This window comes from Triturus cristatus, chromosome 9 (assembly GCF_964204655.1).
Source record: "Triturus cristatus chromosome 9, aTriCri1.1, whole genome shotgun sequence".
Classification (NCBI taxonomy): domain Eukaryota; kingdom Metazoa; phylum Chordata; class Amphibia; order Caudata; family Salamandridae; genus Triturus; species Triturus cristatus.
The window spans coordinates 740,138,617-740,163,236 of NC_140592.1; the positions used below are offsets into that span (position 1 = coordinate 740,138,617).

The window sequence follows — 24,620 nt, forward strand, 5'->3', positions numbered from 1 at the left end:
GGACTTAAATTTAGTTCACCTTCTTCGTGTAACCCTTTTGAACCGCTGCACAGATATCTAGTGCGCCTCCTCACTTTACGAACAGTATTTCTGGTTATGATAACATCACCACGCTGTGTGAGTGAACTTGAAGCCCTCTCGCTCTAGTCTCCTTGTACAACCTCTTTTTCAGAAAAACTGATATTAAGGACTCTTTTGCTTTCCTGGTGATGACTTCTTTTCACGTCAGATAATCCATCATTCTTCCGATTGTTTGCTCTGTCTCATCCCTTTAAAGAGGAAGAGAGACTCCATTGTTTGCAAACCGAGAGAGCGTAGACCTTTTACATCTTTTCCGCAAAGGATTGTTGGGTGAACGATCTGATCTTTGTGGGGTTCTCTGGCGCAAAGAGAGGCAAGGCTGTGCAGAAGTAGACCATCTCACAATGGATAGACCTCTGTGTTAAGATCTGCTACTTATTGGCTAAGAAGCAGCCTCCAGATTGTGGGCTCATTCCACCAGACCCACGACTGCTATCATTCTGTCAGCACGTTGAGTGCCTGACTTGGATATCTGTCCGGCAACTACATGGGCTTCAGTACATATGTTTATGAAGCACTATTGCCTTGATTGTCCTGTCTACCGGGACTTTTTACTCTGAAATTCCACAGACCTACCACCTTTGAAGGGGTTGCTTTGGTTTCTATTCACAAGGTGAGCAGTTCGGGCTGGACTGTTCCCATGAGGCACAGGGTCAAGACTTATTTGCATATGGCCAGGTCTAAACTGGGGTGGCATGGGGAGCAAAAGAATGATGGATTTAACCCAGATCTTTTGACTGGTGGTGAATGTTTTGATTTGTTCTGCATTCCGTCCATCAATTGTGTGTCTTGAGCAATTCGAGGTTCGCAGTATCCATCAGAAAAACAAGTTATTTATCTTAGGTGATGCTTTTTTGTGTGGATACTCTATCCAACCACAGATTAATCACCACCCTCCCTATTGTGTGGGATGGTCTTCCTTTCCATTCGAAAAGGTCTCAGTTTAGAAACTTATTTCACTGGTCCTTCCAATTTGCCGATGAGCATATGAGGGCACGAACATGCTTAAAAAAGAAACTCATTGTGTAGACTGTTCTTTTATGCGGCTCCCCTTGCGTCTTGTGGAACGGAGTCAGTGCGGAGTCGCACACCACCTACCGGCGCGCAGAAGCACTACTTCAGGCCCAGTCTAGTGCTTAGGAATTTTCACAAGGTGAGGAATTTGCAGCCAGAGTAGCCACCACAAATAACGTTACTGACTGTAAGTAACTTGTTCTTTCACTGTCCTCTAAACTGCAATTGCTGTGGATTTGAAAACGCAAATTCAAAGTTGAGCCATGGACAAACTGCATTACTGTAGCGCAGTTTTTAAGCAAGATGCAAGTGGAGGACTGTAGAAGGTCAGTGTCGTGTTCCAGTATAGGCCGCCTTTGGAACTAAACCCGTAGCCGAGATCAGAACAGACATTTATTTGACTTTGGCCAGACACCCCTTGGCTCGCCCACCAAACAGAACAGCCATGCCCTGGGCTGTCTTTCTAGCTCGATTGCTCCATCTGTCACCTCCAGACAGGGAGAGTCTGGAAAACCCGGGGGTTTCTCTTCTACATTTGTGACTTTGAACAAGCCTACGTCCATCTTTCTGTTCTCAGTCGTTACTCCTGCCCCTTTAATTATAAAAGAAAGCTTTAGACAAGGCTAATGATGGGTGCCCACACTGAGTCACTGACAAGTTTGCGCCTGGAACGTTTCCTGTTTACACCGAGTACTGTACTCTGATCTTCAGTGCACCTCCCCTTCGATGAGCGGAAGATGGGGACGTGTTTTGCAAAGCTCACTGCAAACCTCTGTCATTTAGGAACGGCAGCTGCTGTTTCCTCGTTGTTGCCTATTCATCCCTCGATTGCGCAATAATTAGAAGTGCTGCTTATTTTTGTTTTCTGACAGAAACGGCTCTTGGCTATCCTTAATGCCTATTGTTTCCGTCGGATAGTATTTATGAACCCTGTGAATTTGAAGGAAATGTGCCACCGGGCTTGTTTGTGGCGGCGCAGAAGTCATCGCTGTTTAGATCGCAGTCTACCAGACAAGGTAGCTGTCTGGTTTGCTAAAGACAACATGGTGACATTTAGGAAGCTGACCTAGGAATTCATTAAACCAGTTGCGTACCATTGGCTTTGTGGGTAGTAACTCACATATTCTGGCTTTCTGTTTACTGGCTTTATTTGATTTAGGCTGTCCAGCTTGTTTACCACGGCTCTGTCTAGCTGGAGTGGTCTGTATTGGTTGCTTCCATTATAGGTTTACTCTCAGATCACGCTACCTTAGGATGTTTTGAGTTTTGTGCACCCATGGTAACGAGGGGAAGCTGTGTTGGTTGTGCTTGGGTCGATACTTGACATTCCTTGCATGACACCATGTTTTCCGGTCCCAGTGCATCCTAAGATTATTTTGCATACTTATATAGGCTCATTTCTGTATTTTAGCCATCAGTGCATATGGCGGCTATTCATTATGGCAGTGCCTCAGTTTGGTATGGGTATCTTGAGTTTTTCTCAATATATAAATTCCTATTTTCTCTTTTACCATTCTAGGAGTATCAGAGTCTGTAACAGGTCTTCTTAATGAGAGCTAAATGAACCCCTTTCCATCTTTAAGCAAAGAAACCACAACTACAAAATTGCTACAAAATTCTTGGCGATAACTGAACGACACCTGAAGCAGGTGCATGGCTTAAGAGGATAAGTAGAGCCATCAGAAATATTGTGTAATTTTTGGAGCATATGACATTCATAGACGGAAATATTAAAATATGGAAAGTTTTTTGAATACATATTTTTTTTCATAATAATACATTATATTATTTACCCCACTGTGCCGTACCTGCAAGAAAGTACCTGAAAGTAATAGAGAAATACAGTTACCTCATGGTCCCACAAGGAAGCTAAGGAGAAGTTAAAATTTGAGCCAGTGTACCGGTCATCTGTTTGCAATTCAGCCACAAGAGCTCTCCTTCATTCTCTAGTTATGTATGAAAGGACACATATTTGTACCTAGTCGTCTTTCCATAACTCAGTCAGAACATTGTGTTTATTAAACGCATCACTTGTCACTTAACAAAACCTCTTTATTGAAAGGAACTGTATAAACCAAATGTGTTTTTATCACAAAAAGGGCCATTGACAGAACATCCGTTGAATTTTTCCAAAGAATACAAAAGTACACGGGTTAAAAGTACCACATTTGTTTTCTTTTGAGACGAGTTAAATGCAAGGAAAGCCGAGCAATTTTTGATTTTATAATAATCACTAGAATAACTTAACTCCCTTAACATAACTATTTCAGTAGGAGGCCTAGGGATCAGCAGTAGCAGTAAGACAGATTAAGAAGACCGATAAGTCACAGAAGGTGTTGGGGATTTTTCTCTTGATTTAGTTTCAGGGTGGGACGCATCTTTCATCTTTAACTCGTTGCAATCCGCTCAACTCGTTAACTTTTTTGTTGGATGTTTATTTTGAACTACAACTTCAATGTGTACCCATGCACTGTTACAATAGATTGCCTTCATTACTTTTATATTTTTTCTTTACGAACTGCATTAAGAGATGAAGCTGATGGAAGAACATGCCCTGGCACGGAAATGTTGTGCAAGTCAAATCGGTCCTAGAACTGAGACAAATTCATGGCCGTGTATTTGTCCTGAGCCAACCTAGCATGTCTTGCTTTGTTCATCAACTGTTTTGAGCAGGCACCTCCGTGTTTGTGCTAGTCACTTAGACTAGGCTGGGAGTGTTTTATGTCTGCCTGCTTGGTTTGACCCTTTAACAAGTATTTTCAGTTCCTTGTTCTTATAATAGATACATTTAGCCGCAGGTTCCTCACCAATTGAATATTCCCAGGCATCAGACTGGATCCGGAAACTATTTTTGTACTACCTCTGTGTGCCTGAAGGTTGTGCTGTGTGGCTCTGCACTGGCGCTGGGCCGCTCTGAAAGTGATGTGTGGGGCCTATAAAGGTGGTATTCCTGCGCATTGACATCAGTTACTTTCTTTCTGCGTCTGTTGATTTGAATCTTAAGCTTCTCTCGTCTCTCAAACTTTTTATTTGATATTTTCTCTCACATTGTCAACGGTGTGAAAGGGATGTCACCCCCTAAGACACGAGGTTTTAAGCCTTGTAAGGACTGTTGCTAATAGAGGTTTATGACAGATCACCACCAGGTTTGCCTATGGTGTCGAAGGTCGAGCTGCGACTCAAACACCTGCGGAGACTGTGCGTCAAGTAATCCATAGGCCACCACGGAAACTTGAAGGAAAATGTTACGTCGTCAAAAAGAAGACGACGCAGCGCCGATACTGCTCCAAGTCCTGTTCTGAGTTTAAAGGTAATTCCCACTCCTGTTCCCGGAGTCGAAATTGAGCCGCTCTTAAGGCCGGTCTTTGTCATGCTCCAAATCCTCAGGTAAGCACTAGGAACATAAGAAGTAGAAATGGAGTTGCTCTCCTCTGCACCCTTCTCAGTCCCCTGATGAAGCTCACGGGCAGCATCAATGGTCCCGCTCTTGAAGTCAGCCAACTTCGGACATGACTGCGTAGCTTGTTCTGGCAAGGCCTGAACTTCCAGAGCCATCAGCCATGGTGTGTCAAATCAGAGTTTCGCTCAGTTCTTTGGATCTCTACTGACTCCCTCTTGCGCACCTTTGAGCGCCATGGAGCCAAGAGGCTTACCACCTGTATTACTGCAGGCAGGTACCCCTTGGTGCCAGTTGGACCATCTGTGTTGATTCCTGCTCTCTGCTGCATTACAGATGCTGCCCATGTTGCCCATACCCAGTCCAGGCCCTGGTATGTCAACTCCGATGCAGACTTTGCTGCCCAAGGAGGTGGCCACAGTTTACCTTTTCCTTTGCCGGTCTGAATTTGAGTGACATCCCAGCTGAATCTGACCGAGGATTCTGCACTTTCTTTGCCAAAAGGCAGGCAGCACTCACTTACATTCTCTTTTTAGAACCAACTGTGACCAGGGTTATGAGTTTACTCAGCCCTATGCCAATGACAATTGTTAGGAGAACTTGCAAGATGCTTGTGAGCTGGACACTTCCCCAGAGTTAGCCCTTTCCTTTTCTCCTGGCCCAGTCATGTAAGCAAGCATTTATGTCCTTCATCCTGGTTATGCATAGGGCGGCCGAGGTACTTGACTTCCAGCCCTCCACTATAAAGGTGAAAACCAATGTCCTGACTGAAGTCCTGCAACCTGGCCAGATTGCTTCTGAGCCTCTCTTACCCTCTAATAAAGCCTTGGCAGACACTCTACTAGAGGCTTTGGCTAAGTCTTCTACCAGCCATCCTCTTAACTGGCAAATTGCCAGAGGCCATTGCTGTGCTCTTTTTGTCGCAGCACCCTTCTCCTGATAGCCTGGTGGTGCAGGCCTCCAAAAGCCTGCCCAACCCCAACAATATTCCTGCCACCTCTTTAACAGGGATTCTAAGTGAGTTGAGACATTTGGTATAAGCCTCTTCTTGTAGGCTGCTATACTCATGCCCGCTTGGACTCTGTGGCTCAAGTCCTCAGAGTTGTTGCTAAAGACCTTAAACATGTTCTGTGTCCGGCCAGTCAGGATGGTCATGATGCAGCCAAGTTAGTGTGGATTGGACCACCACCGACTGTGCCAGATGGGCTATAGACACAAGTGTTGCCATTTGTCGGCATACATTGCTATGTTCAACTGGGTTCTTGGGCGATATCCGGTCCCTCCTAATGAAGATGTTTGATGGGAATCGCCTGTTCGAGGGCAAGTGTAGTTGAATTTGCCTACAGCCGTGGAGTGCAAGCAAGTGCTGATGTGACTATTCAGGTGCAGGCTACCTACCTGTCCTTTCTTGTGCCCATGCATCAGTTAGTTGTTTTTTTATAAGCAGACCTGAAACTTGCCTTAGTGTCTGCGTTTTTTGCCCAAGGTTACCTTGTGGTTTCCTTTATTTGTCTCTAAAACCCCAGGTGAAGTCGTCATGTATCATTCTGAATCACATTGCCATTCACCTGGAAACGAGACATTTTAGTGGAACACTGTGCCGTAGACTTATTCTGGGTTATGCACAATATTATAGATTTTGTGAAGAGCTTCTCACCCAGGTGAGGCTGCAAAGGGTTAAGATTAGCTTGCGGTTCCTGGGCATTATTTTTCAAGGTACTTATATGCAACAGACAGTTCGCTGCAACTGTTACGCACAGGGCTTGGGTGGCTTTACTAGTGAAGAAACATCCGTTTCGCACTGGAATCGGTGTTTCTTCTGCAGTCACTTCACGTTCACCAGTTGCACCACAAATAATGAAGAAATATGCGACAAGACCATAGACTGGCAGAAGGCGTGTAAATTATACTTCCGTCGGCAAATACCTTCTGTGATTGGAGGAAAACTACACCTATAGGTAAGAGATCGCGCGGCCATTGAAGAGCTAAAATCCTGCTGCAGCAAGGCGATTAGTTCATGGATTATAGGTGCCAGTACCTCAAATGCAAGAAGCTGGGTTGATAGGGAATTGGCCATATGTCCCATGAACACTGATCGAGCACGATCGCCTTGTTTATAATCCTTAAATGAAACCGACAAGCCAAAAAATAGGCAATATTTGATCCAGAGTATGAGTATTATTATTGTACACAATAGGTCTTAGACATTAGACCGATGAGAGCTGCAGGGACATGACCTATAGAAAGGAGTCCTTCCTGTCTAACTTATGTTGCATATAGGTGGCCCTCATGAAGATTTAACTGATCACCGTCCAATAAGCCTAGATAATTTAAATAGTTGAAATTGTGCAGGATCCTTTTTAAGCTCTCCAACATAAAATGGATATGTTTTGTAGCTTAAGGCTGTTTAAAATTCCATGCGGTGTATTATTTCGCCATCTAGTGGTTAAGTGCGATATCAATATAATTGTTGAAAATATTGTATTTCGAACATGTATCGAGGGGATTCCGCATGACACCAGTTGACGTCAATCGTACTCCTACGAAGCTACAATTTGTTGTAATGATTTGGGGGTGCAAGCCCATCTAACGCTGGCAACATTCTTCCTGACGTGAAGCGCCTATACTGGTTTCTCTAGGGGAATCATTACAGCGGGGAAATGTAATTGATTTGGGACATGGTATTGATCACTCGATTGGTTTTAAGAGCCTCACCAACTATACCCCCCCCCCCTTCAGCACTCGTTGCTTTTATTTACATGTACTTACTTCCCTGTTTGTTGCATGAAAAAAACGAAAATAATTTTTAAAATCTATATGTATAAAAGTGCTCTTTGCCAGATGAACATATTGATGGACACGTTGTCAATTGTGCTTGGATTTGTAAGTCTGTGAATGTATGCCCATAGAGGGTTAAGACAGACGGACCTTTTAGCATTGGGGTTGGATTTGTGGAGCCTTGCATTATTTTATTGTAGAGAATATTGGTAGGTACGCTTTCTTGAAAAATGTTTCCTTAATGCAGGCTTGAGATGGCTTAGCTGTAGAAGATATAGCGGAGTAAAGTCCTCGCATCATGCCGCGGTGTGAAACGTCAGTCTTCTTGCTTGCAGAGAACATTGATTTGTGAGCCTGCTTTAACTAGGCTTAAATAAAGGATGCCCGAGCTTGTAGAGGCGTAGGAGTATTCTCCATGTTTGAGTTGAGTATACAAGGGATAGCCATCTTTCATTAGGTTTAGCAAAATAATCAGGTGCACTTGTTGCTTTTTAAGGTTTTTAGACGTGTAGGCCTCAACCACTTGTGCTTTAACTAGAAAGCCAAATCTTGTTGGAATATAGATTGGTAAGTGTCCATCCTTGGTGCTTGAATTAAAGTTGCCAAACCTTTTCGATTATAGATTTGTTGACCTTTTGCCCTCTAATTATTTAAGATTTAGTTGCCATTACTATATAAGGCTGTGCTTTGCCTACCATGGTTTGGCTTTACTGTCACTTTTTTGTCTGCTTATTGTTCAGTGGCATGCCTTGTCCCTCTTATGTATTTCCCTCCCCTGCATCATTTTTAATTTCTTTCCACTGCTCCCTGTTGGGAAACTACATTTTTTCTTTTGTCTTACACATGCCTTGAGAGCGCATGTGTTTCCCAGATCTTTTTAGTGTTTCTATTCTCCCTCTCTGTGCTGTGTTGCTCTCACAGGATTGTGCTTCTTCTTCTATGCCCCTTTGTGATGCGCTCGCCCTGTTTTTTCTCCCCGCATTCTTTTTTCTCCATTGTGCTTCTTCCCCTTTGAACTCCATATTTCTCTCTCTGGTAGCTGCTTTTTTCCCCCCTCGTGCACTTCCACTCACCCGGACCCTTGTGGTGTTTGAACATCCCGTATTGCTGCCCCTCATCTGTTTAAAGAAAAAAAAACTTTTGCACATTTTGTTTTTTAATCTATTAATCCAGCTCAGTTTGGCAAATAAAATGCCTGCATAATTGTATAGGTGCATGCAAGTGTGTTGTTCGTGCCAGCAAATGACGCGAGCAGCTGTTATAGGCTTTTTTTTTTTTTAATCTTCTTTAGCCATTATGCACAACATCGGAGATGCTGTACACCTTGATTAAAAACCATTGGCAAAACCAATTGGTCCTAATGTCGAGACCTGTTGGCTTTAACCATGCTTTTGGCTTGGGTTGAGGGTATGGGAAACGGAAGCAGGGTAGAGCTTTCCGCAGTGAAGACTGATGGTACAGATACATAACTGCTTAATGCTTGGGCGTTCTCTGGCCAGAATGCTTTCACTCTGCAGTTTTTGAAGAGAGCATACCTCTCATTGATGCAATTGCCCGTTTTGAACTTCTGCATACATCTTTTGCCTCTGGTCAAGAAATTGATCTATTTTTTAGCCCACAACCCTGTTTTTTAACTGTAGTTGCCTTATTTTAAAAAAAAAAAAAGCCTGGTTGTTTATTGCAAGTTGCATAGCCTGAAAATGACGTCTCACATGCTCTTGTTTTTGTTGTTTCAGCTCTTCCGTGAAGTACGAATAATGAAGGTTTTGAATCACCCCAATATAGGTGAGTGTAGTCTTCAACCTAAATATCTTTTTCTCATCCCTTTTATAAGGGCTGTTGCAGTGGGCTTCATGGGCATGTGGATGGGCTGCATCTTTGTCACATAACTTCGACAGGAATTCATGGGCTGCAGATAATGTTCAGTGTGCTCAGTTGAGTGAAGGCATCCAAATTGCCCGCACACGTTTTGTGATGGTGCCATGCTCCAACATTATCTGTTTTCACATGCATTCTAGCATACATTCCGAAACAGCAGCTTGTGTTGGCATTCTAAAACAGGCCATGAAAACGTGATTTAATGTGTTGCAACTTTCCACTCTCCATCTGCATTTTATTTGAGTGATGGTGCTCTCATCTGGAGATTTGATTGCGCTCAGCTTATCTGCGTGTGAATACAGTTGATACGAGTTTGTTGACCTGAGTGAAACTTAAAGAACTGGTATACACTGTTCAAAATCTATTTATTTTTTGTACAGTTGGAGGTGCTCTCTTCCAAGACATGCTTGGTTCCTGCCTGAAGAGGACCCTCACACCCTTCTTAGATTTGTGTTATTTCCAGGCTCTTGTTTAGCCACATGGAGGCATTATTAAAAGTTTCACATTTCTGAGACTGATACAGCGCTAGATGACGAATCTGGTATTAGCCTTGGCTAAGCTTGATGAGAGGTCTACAGTTTGTACAGAAGTCTGCAGAGGTCTAATTCCGCGATATGAAATAGAATTGTCCTGCTTAAATAATGCTGATGGGGCCCGGCAGTGTATTCCTACAGTAAGACGTCCACTTCCCTTCTTTTGTTTATGTATAGGAATTCACAAGAAGTCTCGGGAAACAGATTGTCCAAAAAAGTATTCCTAGTTGTAGTGTGACTTGTACTCTTGCTGTGTCTCTTGATTGTTAGTTTTGTGCCATTAGATAAAAGGTTATATTTATGATCATGTTCAATATTCTGTTTTCTGTTTGTTATATCTTTTTTGTGTGGCAGGGGAATCTTGCACCCGATTGTATAACCTATGTGAGTGAAAGCTATCCTTGGTTAGCCCTGTTGGATGCAAAATCTGGATGTCTAAATGTTCTTCCCACAAGACCAGCTAGATGTAGCGTTTTCTTGAGAGAGAAAGATAGGATGAGCATGTAATAAAATGATACTCCCATATGAATCAAATTAATGCTTCAATGTTGTAAAAACAATATTTCCTTAAGGCTTTCTGACATTTTATCCACTCCTATCTTCATTCTCCATACCTAGACAGGAGTCAGTCGGTCTTCCTCCTCCTAGCTGTTGCAGCAGACCACCGTTTTTTTATGGTTGGAGTTTTCTTCTATTCCTTGGCCCCAAGTGAATGTCTGATTGCCTTAAGGGCCTCCTGTACAGCAGTGTCCCCACCGGATGTATGACTGAACCACGCATGACATTACCACGTATGCAGTTAAAACGCGTCTATTACCACTCTTGTGCCTATTTACAGTGCAAATTTTGACCACACATAGGCTTTTACCATGCATGCTTTTACAGCGAAAATGTAACTATTTCGCAGGTAAGTATAAGGCCTTTATATAAGTATATACATATAAATGTTACCATATCGACCTCAACCTAAAAACTAAACCACCCTTAAATCCTAAATATATCCTTACCTCCTATACCCCCTACCAACCCTAAAAATACCCTAACCCACCCAAAAAATACCCTTACCCACCCAAAAAATACCCTTGTCAACCACCCTAAAATTACCCTCACCACACAAATACCCATACCCACCTAAACTCTAAAAATACCCTTGCCACCCAAATACCCTTACCAGCCCTAAAAGTACCCTTGCCCACCCTAAAAGTACCCTTGCCACTGAAATACCCTTAACCACCCTAAACCATAGAATTACCCTTGCCACCCAAATCCCCTTACCCACCCTAAACCCTAAAAATACCATTGCCAAACAATACCCTTACCCACCATAAAAATATAATTGCCAACCAATACCCTTACCCACTCTAAACCTTAAAAACACCCTTACCATCCAAATACCCTTACCCACCCTAAAATTACCCTAGCCCCCAAATAATTTTACCCACCCTAAAAATATCCTTTCCACCCAAATAACCTTTACCAACCCTAAAAATACCCTTGCCACCCAAATAGCTCCACCCACCGTAAACCATAAAATTACCCTTCCACCCAAATGCCCTCACCCACCCTACAAATACCTTAGCAATTCAATACCCTCACCCACCCCTAAACCCTAAAAACGCCCTTACCCTAATAACTTAACACTTACCTGCAAAATACTTACATTTTTGTTGTAAAGGCATGCGAGGTAAAGGTATATGTGTACTAAAAATTAGTAGGGTAAAAGCATATGGATGGTAATGGATTTGTGGTAAAGGTATTTCATTGTAATGACAGTGTTGTAAAAGTTGTTTCCTGTCCATTCCATCTGATTCAGGACTCAGTTTCCCACTCCGGACAAGTGCAGAGAAACCGAGGACCAGAATCCAGCACCTAATTAGATTGAGAAATGGTGCCATTTATTTCGGGACCTATAGGCTGGAAGTATATTTAAAGAAATAGGATCAGGCTTAGCGTTTTATTGATACTACGTTGGGCATCGGGCTCGTGTTTAAGTCCCTTTTATTTTTCTGTCCAGTTCAAGATATGGTGAAGCAGTGGGCCTTTGCAGTATCCTATGCAAGGAAGTATCCCAGACTGCACCACCGAGAGCTTGTGAGTCATAGCATAGATACACAGCTCAAAAGGTCGAACCTTCCCCACTGACAAAATGACAGGGAAAACCCACCAATCCCAATCAGGCATACATGACAAGCAAGTGAGTGTGGCTAGCTTGGCATTAAGCTCTGAGAGAGACCACAGGACGAGTATATCAGGAGGAGTTTGGAATCATGATGCACCTTCACCCATCCTGCCCTATAAGCATGTCAAGGGTCTATCCAGTCAAGCAACAATTCCAACACACAGAAATCATCAGCACTTCATAAAAGTTGACCGTATAGTCTAGCCTCCCAAAGTCGAATTAAACTGTTTCTGACATACTAAGGGAGGGTTATGAGAACCCTGAAATGGAGATTCATTCATATGCCATCATTACTAGATCTTTAACCAAACTTCAAAAGCTAGCAAGAGCTTTGGATAGAGTCTCTTAAGTTTTAGTGGGCCAAAGACGTGAGCCGTGGACCTAGTTATATGTGCAGGAATGCCCAGACACACCTTGGGGCGGGGGGGGGGGGGGGGGGGGGACAGGGAGAGAGGGAAGAGGGATGCAGCAGCTCCCCACAACTAGTGCAATGTTGGATTTAAGCGGAACACCACAAGGGAAAAACAACTAGCAAACATAGCAAATGGAAGTCACATTACGAGAATGGAGTGAATGATAAATAGGCTAGGAAATTTGACAATCTGTACTAACCTACAAGGGAGTGGTGACCAAGACTGTGGCCAATCCAAATTGCTGCAGTATCGTGGCTTAATGACGCCATCTCACTGCTGAATGTTTGAGCATTTAGGATGGCCAGCAGCTTTCGTCAGACAATTTTACACCCTCAGTGTGATGTCCTGCTTTTAGTGATAGCAACCCTCATCTTAGGTGGTCTGTGTCTGGGTAAGTTCACTCCACCCTACATTATCACCTTGCAGGACACTTTTCATATCACGTCTTCAGAAGGCGCGTGGAATAGACTTGTGGTCCACCCTTCAAATGTGACATCACATTTCTCTCTGTGATATTTATGTATTCCTCGTTTGGCCCACAACAGAGCAGAAACCGAACCCTTGTGCACCAATAAACTGCACACTCAATGCCTCTGCGTTCCTGTCTGGAAATAATTTCCCCACCTTCTCAGTGTGTTCCATGCATGTAAATCAACAGCACCAACTGCAAGACTTTAACCAGAAGCTTTCGTACACAGCTGGACCCACCTACCAGCAGCCAGCTCACACGCTGCAATCTCCTCCACTGCAATGACCCATAGGAGACAAGCCCCTAGAAACAGTGGCTTGGTTACTTCAGCCTACAGCCTGACCCCAGCAGCCGCTGGCCCTCACCCATTTGTCTGATATTGGTGTCTTCTTCCTCTCTTTTCCCTTGCTCTTCTGACTCCTACAGCAAAATGCATGATCCTTCTTTGACAGAAATATTAAAAGTGGAAAAACGAATGTACTTGGTGCTTTTGTGGACCTTTGGTCCTACCTGCCATGCAATGAAACTTGGCTAGATCGTGTAGGAGAGTATGTGGTCTTGTGCTTGTATCCAGACCAATTGAAGGTGTCATATATCCCTAGACACAAGCAAACACTAAATGGACGAAGAAGAAATGTAATGCAATAATTTGTTGGATTTTGCTGAAGCCTGAAATGCATAAATCAGCAGGCTGGTGACCACACAATTCCCAGAGGCTGGGTGCTTTTGTACTAGAGGCCTTTGAACTGTATTTAAAAATCAACAATTTGATGGTATTGCTCACTTAGCGCCTCAGATTATGGGCCGCAGTGGACCGCATAAGGAGCTTTGAGGCTGGCTAGGCCGCGGAAGCCTCTTTAGGCCGCTATTATTGCTAGTTGTGTGACAACAGCCGTATTGCAAGGCAAAGCAGTGCAGGGCTCCCACCCCACCCCAGGTCCTGCAGCAGGGCAATGTTCTTCCCATGGCCTCGGCAGCTGAGAATTCTCTGCTCACCCAAGCGCCTGGGCTTACCCCTTGATTAAGCGGTTGCCAGGAATAATTTAGTTGAATTATTTTTGCTGTCTGTGCCAAGGGACGGGTAGCGCGGCTATAACCCTTGTGTCTGCCCTGAGGGAGGGTTTGGTGCTCTTAGCATGGGTTTGTTTCTATTGTTTTGCAGAGTGAGGAACCTAGGGCTAGCTCTTCAGTGAGACCAGTGATTGATGGGCTATTACACCACTCTTTAGTTAGGTTTTAGAAGTTTCCCTGTCCCAGCCCCTGTGTGCTATGAATCCCCAGCCCAGGGTGGCTGAAGGGACAGGCAGGTTTTCCCGCCTTATTTTAATCATCAGTACTTCAGCCTACAGAGTCAAATTGTGTTCTTTTAAAGGAGGGAGATCAAGCGGAGAGGGGGCTGCTCACTTTCGTACAGATTGATGTTAGTGGGAATTGGGAACATCTGTTTTTGTGAGGTAGACTGTCATCCGTGTTTTAAATGTTTATCTTCATACCATGGCACCATGGCCTAGGCAGCCAGTGCTCTAGAACCCATCCTAGGCTGCTGCAGTAAGTCTGCAATTATGTGCGTCAGAAGAAGGCTGTGGACTCATTTGAAGCTCGATAGAGGGCTCAAAACACTATCCTGATCACGCAAGGATCTCTGAAAAAGCATTGGCATAGCCAATAGGTCTAGCATTTAGGACCATGTAAGTGTTTAGCCATGCAACAGTTGGTATTGTTGCACCAAGGATATTCAGCTGCATAACTAAATACTTTTGAGGTCCCAAAAGCGAGACCTATTGGCTATGCCAATGCTTGTCTTTTTTATATCCGTGTTCAAAAAGTGAAATAATTTGATTTGCGCTTTTGGAGCAAGGTGTGTTAAGCCAGCAGATTTTTTAAAAACTTAAATATAACTTTAGAGCATTATGTTTTATGTAGAAATAAAGAAATTATCTTTATTCTTCTGATCATGTCTCAAGAAAACTTCCTTCACCATAACCTTGTCTTCCGCATAGTGTGTTTTTAATCTGTCTCTGAGTATCCTCAAAGGAGTTATCCATAAGACGCCAGGCATTCAGTCCGCAAAACGTTGACATTTTTAAGGTCCACTTTAAAGTATGGCTCTAGGAAAGGGTGGAATTATCTTTGAAAATGTTGCTAACAGGTGGTCGTTTTAGACATTGTTCCATTTAAAGGTTTTTTGTTTTTTCTTAGTTTTATAACATCTACCCCTATACATAGATGTTAGTTGGGGCGTGTAGTGCTAGATGATATTTACCTCCATCAGCACAGTGTGAATTCAGTAAAATACATCCTGTTTGATAAATATGTGACAGTTCTTAAATCCACTCCTCAAATCCATGCCAGCTTTTGTCTCACTACATGTCAAGAATGTTGGACTGCCAGTGAGATCTCATCATAAGCAATAGGAAAAAAGAAAGAAAGACATTGACAGAGTAATGGAGGGCAACGAGGGGGGAAAGAGAATAGAAGAAATGGGAAGAGGAAAGAAACGAGAGGAAAAAAGAAATGGGGAGGGGAGGAAATAAGCTGAGCCTTGTGTTTGAGCACACAGTCACGGGTTTGAATCCCAGTACACTTAGCTTTTCATCCTTCTGAGGTCGAAAAAGCAACTGCCATTGAATGGAGTAGCAATAACCATCCATTATCTGTGGGGGCCCTCCAGCAGATTCCCTCAATTCTACAAGTGTGCCTTGTATGTCAACGTGACCAAGAGAGGATGAGGGGGCTCAAAGAAAGGATGGTTGACCGGGTGAACGGAGGACAGAAAGGGTGCAAGAACTAGGGAGGAATATAGTGAAATAAAGAGGAAGAGAATGGTGAAAATTAAGGAAAGAACATGGAGAAAAAAGAGAAAATAATGGTGAACTGGGTAGAAGGAGAATGGAGCACGGTATGGAATGCAGATATGGGTAGGTGGAGAAACGAGGATTTAAACTGATGAAATAGAGGAGATTCCACAAGACAGCAAAGGAGTACAGCCAATCGAATGGAAAGGTTTAAAGCTGGTGAGATCACTGGGCTAATGCACCTGCTGCAGTTGTGTGCGTGTGGTTGTGGCCTCTGCAGACTAGTTTAATTGCCACCTTCACCCCACCACTCATCCTTCTAATGCCGAGGTTCCTGGCTGTTAGGCACCAATCCTTTGTTCACCTTCTGATTCACCCATTCACTCCTGGGGAGTGACAGGGCGCGGAAAGAGTAATAAATCATCTAGCAAATAAAGAGGGGAATCAAAAGGAATGAAGAGAACCAGAGAAAGCAAATAGAGTGGAGACCTGTGAGGAAAAAATGATTGAACCAAACAGCGAAAGGAAAAATTATAGAAAGCAGAGCATCTCCGTGGATTAAAGCACCTGTTGGAGAAAACGGTCTTCAACTGCACACCCGAGGCTCAAAACCCGATAGAACAGACGCAACCATTCATCCTTCCTAGCTTAAGGAAAAGAACGCTAGTCGTAGAGTAAAATGAACATTATTTATAGCGCTGTGAGGCTTTGTCAGCTAGCGCTACATACAACAAAGAGAACGTTTACAGATGTTCATAATTGGAAGCACCTTTATGCCCATTTCAGAGCCTGCCTCCACCCCTTTTGGTGCTATGCTGCCCTCAGCAGATACCTCCTGAGGATAGCTCAGTAGATTATGCACCTTATTCCGAGGTGTGTGTCTACATTTTACATGTCATAGGTTTGAACGCCAGCAGAGGAGACTTCGCTTTTCATTCTCCGGAGGCTGATATGAGTACCGTTTCAAAGCTAGTGATAATTGGACACAGAAAGGCGCTCTTTGTAAAGCGCTTTGGGTAAAACAGGCTACAATTTGTTATTATACGCCTTTGTTAATGAAAAATGGGCAAAGGATGGGGGGCACTCGGTGTGCTTTAATGAGCGGTACTCTGGAATCATCAAAGAATTACGTTTTGTAACACAACACGCTCACGTTTTTCGGCTTCTCTTTTCTACGAAAAAGGGGTGCCAGTAACAACCCCCAAAAGCAACAGCACCAAAAAATAGGGGGAATAAGAAGACATCCCGAGACTAGGAGGGCGGACAAGCAACAGATCCCACTCCCTGGCGTGTCTCTTGTGGATGCTGCCCGCCGTAGCATCGTTGACAAGACGAAGCACTGGATTTTGCACATGCCGGAGCGTCTCCTACGGAGCAGAGGTAAGGGGGCTCCGCGGAGCCGGACGCACCTCTTGCTGTTGTCTCCTAGTCCTCATGACTCCTGATATAGATCCCTTTGTGTGTGCAATACACACCTGTACATGTGTGAGGGTGTAACAATGAGCTCTACTCGCATGGATGGGTTCTTGGCGCTGCGATCTACCTGTATGCACAGAGCGCTACAAAGACACATTGCAGTGTGGTGTTTGGCAGTGAGGACGTGTATGTGTAAATCAAGGCGAAGGGATGATGGGGAGAGAGGTGCCACCGAGTCCTACAATGTCTGTCTGGCCGATGAGGACGGTGCGCAGGGATAGGATGTGTATACATGGATGGACAGACAGAGTTGTGCACTTTTTTAAAAGCTTAAACGCAGCACATTTAGAGCTCGTCCGTGCATCTTTGAGGCTTTCTGAGACCATCATTGGCCATACGGCTCTAACATCAAAGCGGCCGCAAAAGTGAAAGTGATCGCGATCAATGCACGGTGAGCGAAAAGCGCACGCCCGTGCACATGCACTCAAGCTCTAGGCCGGCCATGGCAGCATTTTTTGAAGCCCTTATTAAAAGTCTCGCCAGACCAGCGCATGCGCTGGGTCACGCGAGACCTAAAAATGTATGTGGTGGCAAGCTACAAATCTCAAGTGCTAGGACCACAAATACAAACAAGTACAAGTTCCTGTCTCAAGTAGTTGTTGCAGTGTACTGCAACCTTTCTTTCACCCCAGAGGCGTTCCTCTAGTGTAGTGCTGGCTAATTTTCTTTTGCACCACATATGCTGTACAGGCTCTACACTTCTTGCACTGTCTCTCTGCACTTGGCCCGTTTGAGTTGGTTCTTTTGAAACTTATTGCTCTCCTACCTTTCCCACTTCAAGTTTCACAGTCTGTATGATCTGCCTGCTTTCATACCCTCCAGCTTCCAATCCCCAAAAATGAAGTACTATTTCTGACTCACGTTGTTAGGAAGGCCTTCATACTTTGCATCTCTGAGTTGTTTAGTTTTCTTCGTTTGTTGAGCGTTGTTAGGAAGTTGTTACATTGATAAGGTAACTTAAATCCCATTTGTGATTAGAAATGTGTATACGATTTAAAGCTGGCCAGAGTAATTAAAACAATTTGACTCTGCATCTGTGCTATTGTTTGTGTAGTGTTATGTGGAATTGTGCACATTTTTGCGGCTCCTGGATTATGTACACCTTTAACCTGCTTTGCTAGTATTTCTCAGTCATAAATGGAAAGGTTTCCAGAAAAGGGTTAGTATTTAAGGGAATGTCTGAAGTCGTAAAGATTTATTACGCAGCCCAAGCCTTCAGTTATCCTGACACCAGCATAACACTAGATGCTGTCTGAGCCATACCATAGTGAACAAGCATTTGCAATGCAATAGGTCTCGCATTTACACAAGTTTAAGCTATTGGCATTGTAAATGACACTGCCTTTTTTTTTATATATTTTAAAAAACGAAAACAAAAATAAAAGGAATTTTTATTTGCAATGTCAATAGCTCAAACTCCTGTAAATACGAGACCTTTTGCATTGCAAATGCTTGTTTTTTAAGGCACGGGGAGAACACGTGATTCGCCCAGAATCACAGTATGTTGAGCCGGTGCCGGATTCGAACCCGGTTCCGAGTTCCAAAGCAGTCATCTCTGGTATTACCACTACATCATCATTGTACCTCCAGTACTCTCTCACTGCAGTTAATACGTGAATGACAGGTTTCCTTAGAAAAATAATGTGAATGAAAAGAGATTCTGTGTACTGTGACAGCTCTTGCTTTTGATTATCTGATTCATCTACTTTCGATAGGCAATAGTACCCGTCCCTACACTGTAAAAAGACAATGTGTTGTAGTGAGTGCGAAACTCATTGTAGATGATTGCTCAAAACAATGTGCAAAAATAAGTTTACTGTAGTCATTTATAATCTATGGTAGATGAGTCTGGGGAGCAGACAGTATTTCCTTCCACATAAAGGGGCAATAAAGAGGTACACATAGGTCCGCACAGGTTATCTGAATGGAACGCGCAAGGTTCGGGGGAGCAGTTGTGATGAGGAAGGGTTCAGGCGCGTGAGCTCTCCGGATTCCTGACACTTGTTAGTTACTGGATCTCCAAGCTAATCACCTGCTTCTTCCCAGCAGTGCATAACACACCCAGTGCCTCGCCACTCCCCCTCTGCCCCCCTCCCTCCCTATAAAGGAATATACCGGAAAGAAACGGACCACCAGAGTGAGAAGTAGCCGTAAAAAGTGCTCTCGTTTTCAGTTTCCATGCATAAGCATCCAGTCCAGTACGAGTGTCTTCTTTAATGGAATAATCATAACTACAAATCCCAGAATGCATACTGAAAATCAGGATTGACTGACGTAATCACGCGCAGATCTGGAGGACTATGTAATATACTTACAGTTCTCATGTTCACGTAATGCTACCCGTGACTCTGTTAATATTTAGTACACTCACAGTGTAAACTTTAAACTTTGTTTTTTCTGGAGGCGCTGATCACATAAATTAATTATTACCCAACACAATGTGCTTTTTAGAAGGTATTATCACAAAGATGCTAAGGCTGAGTGCCCCGTCTGCAAACTGGAGCCGTGACCTTCAGATAACACACATCACAACAATGGTTGCAGTACTTAGGCAATGACGCCGGACTAGGCGGGTGCCCAGGAGGTGGCAGAAGGCAGGGAAGGGGGGAGATGTTACAATTTCGCTGTTTCTGCCATCATGAAGTGCATGTAATACTTAAACAAGCTGGCTCTATGGAGCCGACGGGGGGGGGAGTGAAACTGAAAGCGCGCGATGCACGTGCTGCCAGCCTCCGGGGACAGGAGATGTGCACGTGTACGGAGTGCACATCTCCTGTCCCTACGCGTGCACATCTCCTGTCCCTACGCGTGCCATCTCCTGTCTCCCTTCGGCACAGAAAGCGGCAACAATAGAGTCTCGCCAAGCAAAGCAGCTGCGTTGCGTTCGCTAAGCGAGACCTAAAAACCAGCAGTGCATTGTCTCAAAGTACATTCATCCTAGATTCCTCCCTCCACTCCTGGGAGTTCATTCTACCATTTCGTTCCAGTCACCTGAAACATTTCACCCTCTAGGATTTTTCTTCAGTGTTTGATACTTTCAAGCCCTCCTCTGAGCACCTCTAAGGCCGTCCATGTTAACTGAACTTCAGCTTCGTCCTCCGTGAGCTAACCCGTGCTGGTTGACGAATTCATCGATCAGAACCAGTGTGCTAAATGTAACTCTACCTGGGCAACTGATTCTTGACAGAGTGGGAGCATAATATGTTCTCTATGAGGGCGGCCTGCCACTACTCAAGTGTTTAATTTGTATTTTTCCTACTACTTCTTTTAGCCATTGTCAACCTCCTATTTAAACAAGCTTTGGCAGAGCCATTAGGTCTTGTCTATGGGATTTATTGGCTTTGTCAATTTGTTTTTAGCCATGTTGTACAGCAGCACTGCTGCTGTGCGACATGTGTGAAAGTTATTTTAAAAAAGCACTATAATGCAGCAGTGCGCAACTTTTTATTTATTCATTATGATTTTGTTTTTAAACTTTAAGCCATGTTGCAAAAGCGATATGACTTGGCCAGCACTGATCATGTCATAGCGCTTTTATTTTCTTTACCTACAGCCATGTTGGACAGTGGATGCCCTGCTATGCAAAATGGCTAAACAAAATACATTCACAGTCTTTAGATCTCTCATAGATAAGACATGTTGGCTTTGCCAATGCTTGTTAGTTTAATTGTTTAAAACATTTTTTTTATAGAACAAATAGATTGTTGCCAAGCGACAGCCCTTGTACGCTGCCTCCAAGCGAGACCTAAAAACATCCTTTTCCTATGGTTAACGACATTGGCCATCAACTGTACAGGCAATGGTAAGGTGACACTCAGGGGTACATTAGGCGTTTGGTCACAGTCTATACATGTCAGAACGATCTCTTCAGGCACACTTTTGGCATGTTTTATATGGGGCATAATTTAGCTCATCTCAAAGAACACTGAAAGCGGGTAATAGTTGGTTACTCAAGTTAATACATGCCAATTGTCTAAAAACATAGTAATGCCGAGACGTTCCTCTCCGTGGATCGAGTACCTCATTGCATCACTTCTTTGTGTTTTGACAACTTGTTTACTGCCATTCACTAAAAAATACAGTGTGAAAATCCTTTTACACTGTATAATATTGTATTTAGCCACAGGAGTATAACCCATAAACCACGTTGAGATTAGGGTAGGTACGTAAGGACAAAGTAACAGTATCTCAACTGGTGTTACTACAAAGGACAATTAGACATGTATGTATGATACATTACGTGAAAAGAAAACGGGAGACTCTGAAATGATTTTGAAATGTGCACATGGCATCATATAATTGTGATCAAGAATAAAAAGGTACAGTTGTAGCAGCACTGTAGGCAAATAAATGCGTGAACAACCCGAATTGGACTTGGTACTCATTGTGTACGTGACACATAAAGGTGGCGACGCAAGTGACAATTGTGTAATCAGCGAAAACGGAGCATGGTGCAGATGTGAACAAGTATATACAGTGAAAGTTGTGGCTCTAAACAATGATTTACAATGTTTGATATGAAAGATAGAAAACCATTTCAGTAGAGCCACAGAAGGAGGTGCGCCATCCGTTGCGCTGAGGGGTCGAAGATGTTTCGATCCTAACAATCAGGATCCTCTTCAGGACCGGGTTGTGAGTAATAGCGTGCTGGGAGGACACGGTTCCTCAAGGACGTGTGGCCGGGGTTTAAGGTCTCCACTGATAACCGGAGATCCTGGGTGCAAGAACCATTGGGGAGATGGTTTGTTGCGAGCGCCGTGTTCAGAGGGACATCGGCGGGGTAAAAATATACGGCTCCTTGATGTCCCAAGCATGGGGGGTGGGGGTGGGGGGGAGAGAGAGGGATCCATTATGACTGACCCTCATCCTAGTGGCTCTTTTTACTTCTTCTTGAAGTGGTTTCATCAAGGCCAGTAAATCAATATTGTATTCACAAGCATTTGAGATGGTCAGCTTGCACCCCCCCCCCCAAGGGAGGCTTCCAGAAAATTATCTCTCTGGTCTTAGCTTTCCTGGAGAGATCCACTTCTAAGCATCTCAGTCTCAATGTTGTGTATCACAGATGGAGCTTTGGTGGCAGTTCTCACTCCTACAAGCAGTGGCTCTGTCTTTCTAGCACTGATTGAGAGCCAGGTGTCTTATCCATCCATGAATCTCATCCTCTAGGACTTAAGGGAACAAGCGAGTGTACCTCATAATCATCATCACTCACTGGTTGCCCCAGCTGAATCTTATTGGAATCAATTTTGGGAGCATTCCCCATGCCCTAGGCTGGTCATGCAATGTTTGTGTAGATGTTGAATAACACGAATGATTGGAGAGAGTATTCTGGTTCCCTGAAATGAGAATCGAGGAGGAAGAGGTGCTTATCACCATAGTAAAAAGCCAACATTTCCTCTCATGTTGAACAGCCTTCTTAAGAGGGTGTTGTGATCTATTATGTTGAAAGTGGCTGAGCAACACATCACTCAAGCCCATCCAGAGCAAACACAGAGCATCCCCTGCTTCTGCGACCACTTTGTTGGGGTCAAGCTTCTATCCAAGTTTCCCTTAAGTAAATGAATCTAATAATCTTAGGCTGCAAATACTTATGCACAACCAAAGTTTCTCCAAGCTGTTTTTTTCTGTTTACCCCCTTTTAGGTCATCTTTAAAATGCATGAACCCATCTACAATTTTCATGGCCGCACACCAACCATAGACCACTTTTACTCAACTCTCTTCTTTGTTAGCCATTTCACATCCTTATTACCCATGGCTATTCTTGCTTACGGAAAGCAGACTTTACTGCCACAAACGTGTGCATCTCCAGGGCCTTAATGTTGTAGTCTGCTTCTTTTTTGCAAACGGTCAGCTCTGATGAGCAGTTGGCTACTGCATTGTGCTTCCCAGGAATGTACATCTGAAGCATATGCGTTAACAATTGTACATGCCTAAAAAGCTGTATGCAGAGTTATTCTCTGCTCTTTTCATAGTCAGTACAAATGTTGGGGGTTATCTGACTTCATGCTGCACAAAATGCCCCATAGAATTAATCTGTTATTGAGCCCCACCAACATGTTGCAGCTTCTTTCTATGGCCAAATGTTTCTGTTCGAGGCATATGAGCTGCAGATTGTACACTTAGCATAGATCGCCATCTGGTGTTGGGCCCGGATGTTTGCAGTTTGTTTTTGTTCTTTGGACAGTCTTTGGAAGTCACGAGTTCGGTGACTCCTCCTTCGGTCCGTACTGCGCATGGGCTTCGGCTCCATCCTCAGATTGTTTTTTTCCGCCATCGGGCTCGGATGTGATACTTCGTGCTCCGGCTTCGAACTTCTACGGTTCCAGCCTCTACGGAAAATCCTCGTTAGTCGAGTTTTCTTCATCTAACTTCATCTCTCGAAGCGGCACTTTTCTCCATCCCGTACATCGGCACCGGCCTTCGGGCCCTCCTCGACTCCGGTCCCGGCCGATGGAAAGGACTCCGTTCAAAAAGTGCCCAAAATGTGGGTCTAAATTTCCCCACACCGACCTCCATCAGGTGTGTAACCTTTGCCTCTCTCCAGAACACGAGGCTAGAGACTGCCCCGCCTGCAAGTCTTTTCGCTCAAAAAAGACCATCCGGGATCGAAGAGCTCGACGCACCATGGCGCACTCATCGACCGCAGCTCCACCGGACATCTTCGGAGACGACGCCGGAGCTTCGGGGCAACTACACACCGAGCAGGAGGACGTCGTCGTCAGCGCTTCCGAAGCCGACGACTCCGACTTGGAGGACATCACACCGGCGCAGCGGGTCGTGAGTACTGTACCCCCTCCCACCCCCGCGCCCAAAACCAAAGAGACTCAAGTTACACCCTCGCCTGCAGGCCTGGGTAAAACCAAGCACACAGCTTCTATCACCCCACCTTCGGGCCCGGTGTCGAAGCCTCAGAAGTCTCACGGCAGCTCCGGCTCGAGCCAGCCGACGCCTGGTGCCGATAAACCCCATCCGGCACCGAAGAAAGTGATACCCAGCTCGACTCCGAAGCCACCGGTGCCGAAGCCTGGACTCTCGGTGCCGATAAAACACAAACACAAATCTGTCGGCACCGACGCTCCGGCGCCGAAAACTCCTTCGACGCCGAAAAAACCGGAGGTACCAAAAAAGCATGGCGCACAGAAACCATCGAAACCCTCGGCTCTGAAAACATCGGCGCCAGCGGACGATTCGGTGCCACCGGACCTCTTTACACCAGACCCTTTGCAAAAGACTCTATTTAAAGATCCAAAGACTGGGCTATTGACTTTAGTTGTCAAAAGGCGTCTTGACACACCGGCTCCTCCTCCACCGCCCAAGCGGAAGGACTATGCTACTTCTCCCCTCAGAGTGCCCTCCCCACTACCTCCTCCTCTGCCTCCTCCACCCCCTCCCAGGTCTCCGCCACCCTTACCTCATCGCTCCCCGACCCCGTCGCCAGATCCGGATTACGGGGATCCAGATTATGACCCAGCGGACGCCCCAATAGACCCTACTCCACCGGGGACCCCTGACCCATGGGAAGACTACCAAAACCCTGACATACCAGATATGCCTCAGGACGACCTATACCCATCCAGGCCGTCTCCCCCTGAGGACTCCTTAGGG

At 44.5% G+C, this 24,620-nt stretch overlaps 1 protein-coding gene across 18 annotated transcripts in view; it reads left to right on the forward strand.

Moving 5' to 3' along the window:
* Positions 1 to 24,620, forward strand: part of MARK2 (microtubule affinity regulating kinase 2) — a 662,301-nt gene that overhangs the window by 343,087 nt on the left and 294,594 nt on the right. For all 18 annotated transcript variants that reach the window (XM_085625997.1, XM_085625990.1, XM_085625993.1 and 15 more), the window contains exon 4: positions 9,007 to 9,055. In XM_085625997.1, coding sequence (XP_085482123.1) covers positions 9,007 to 9,055 — 49 coding nt within the window. The remainder of the gene's footprint in view (positions 1 to 9,006; positions 9,056 to 24,620) is intronic.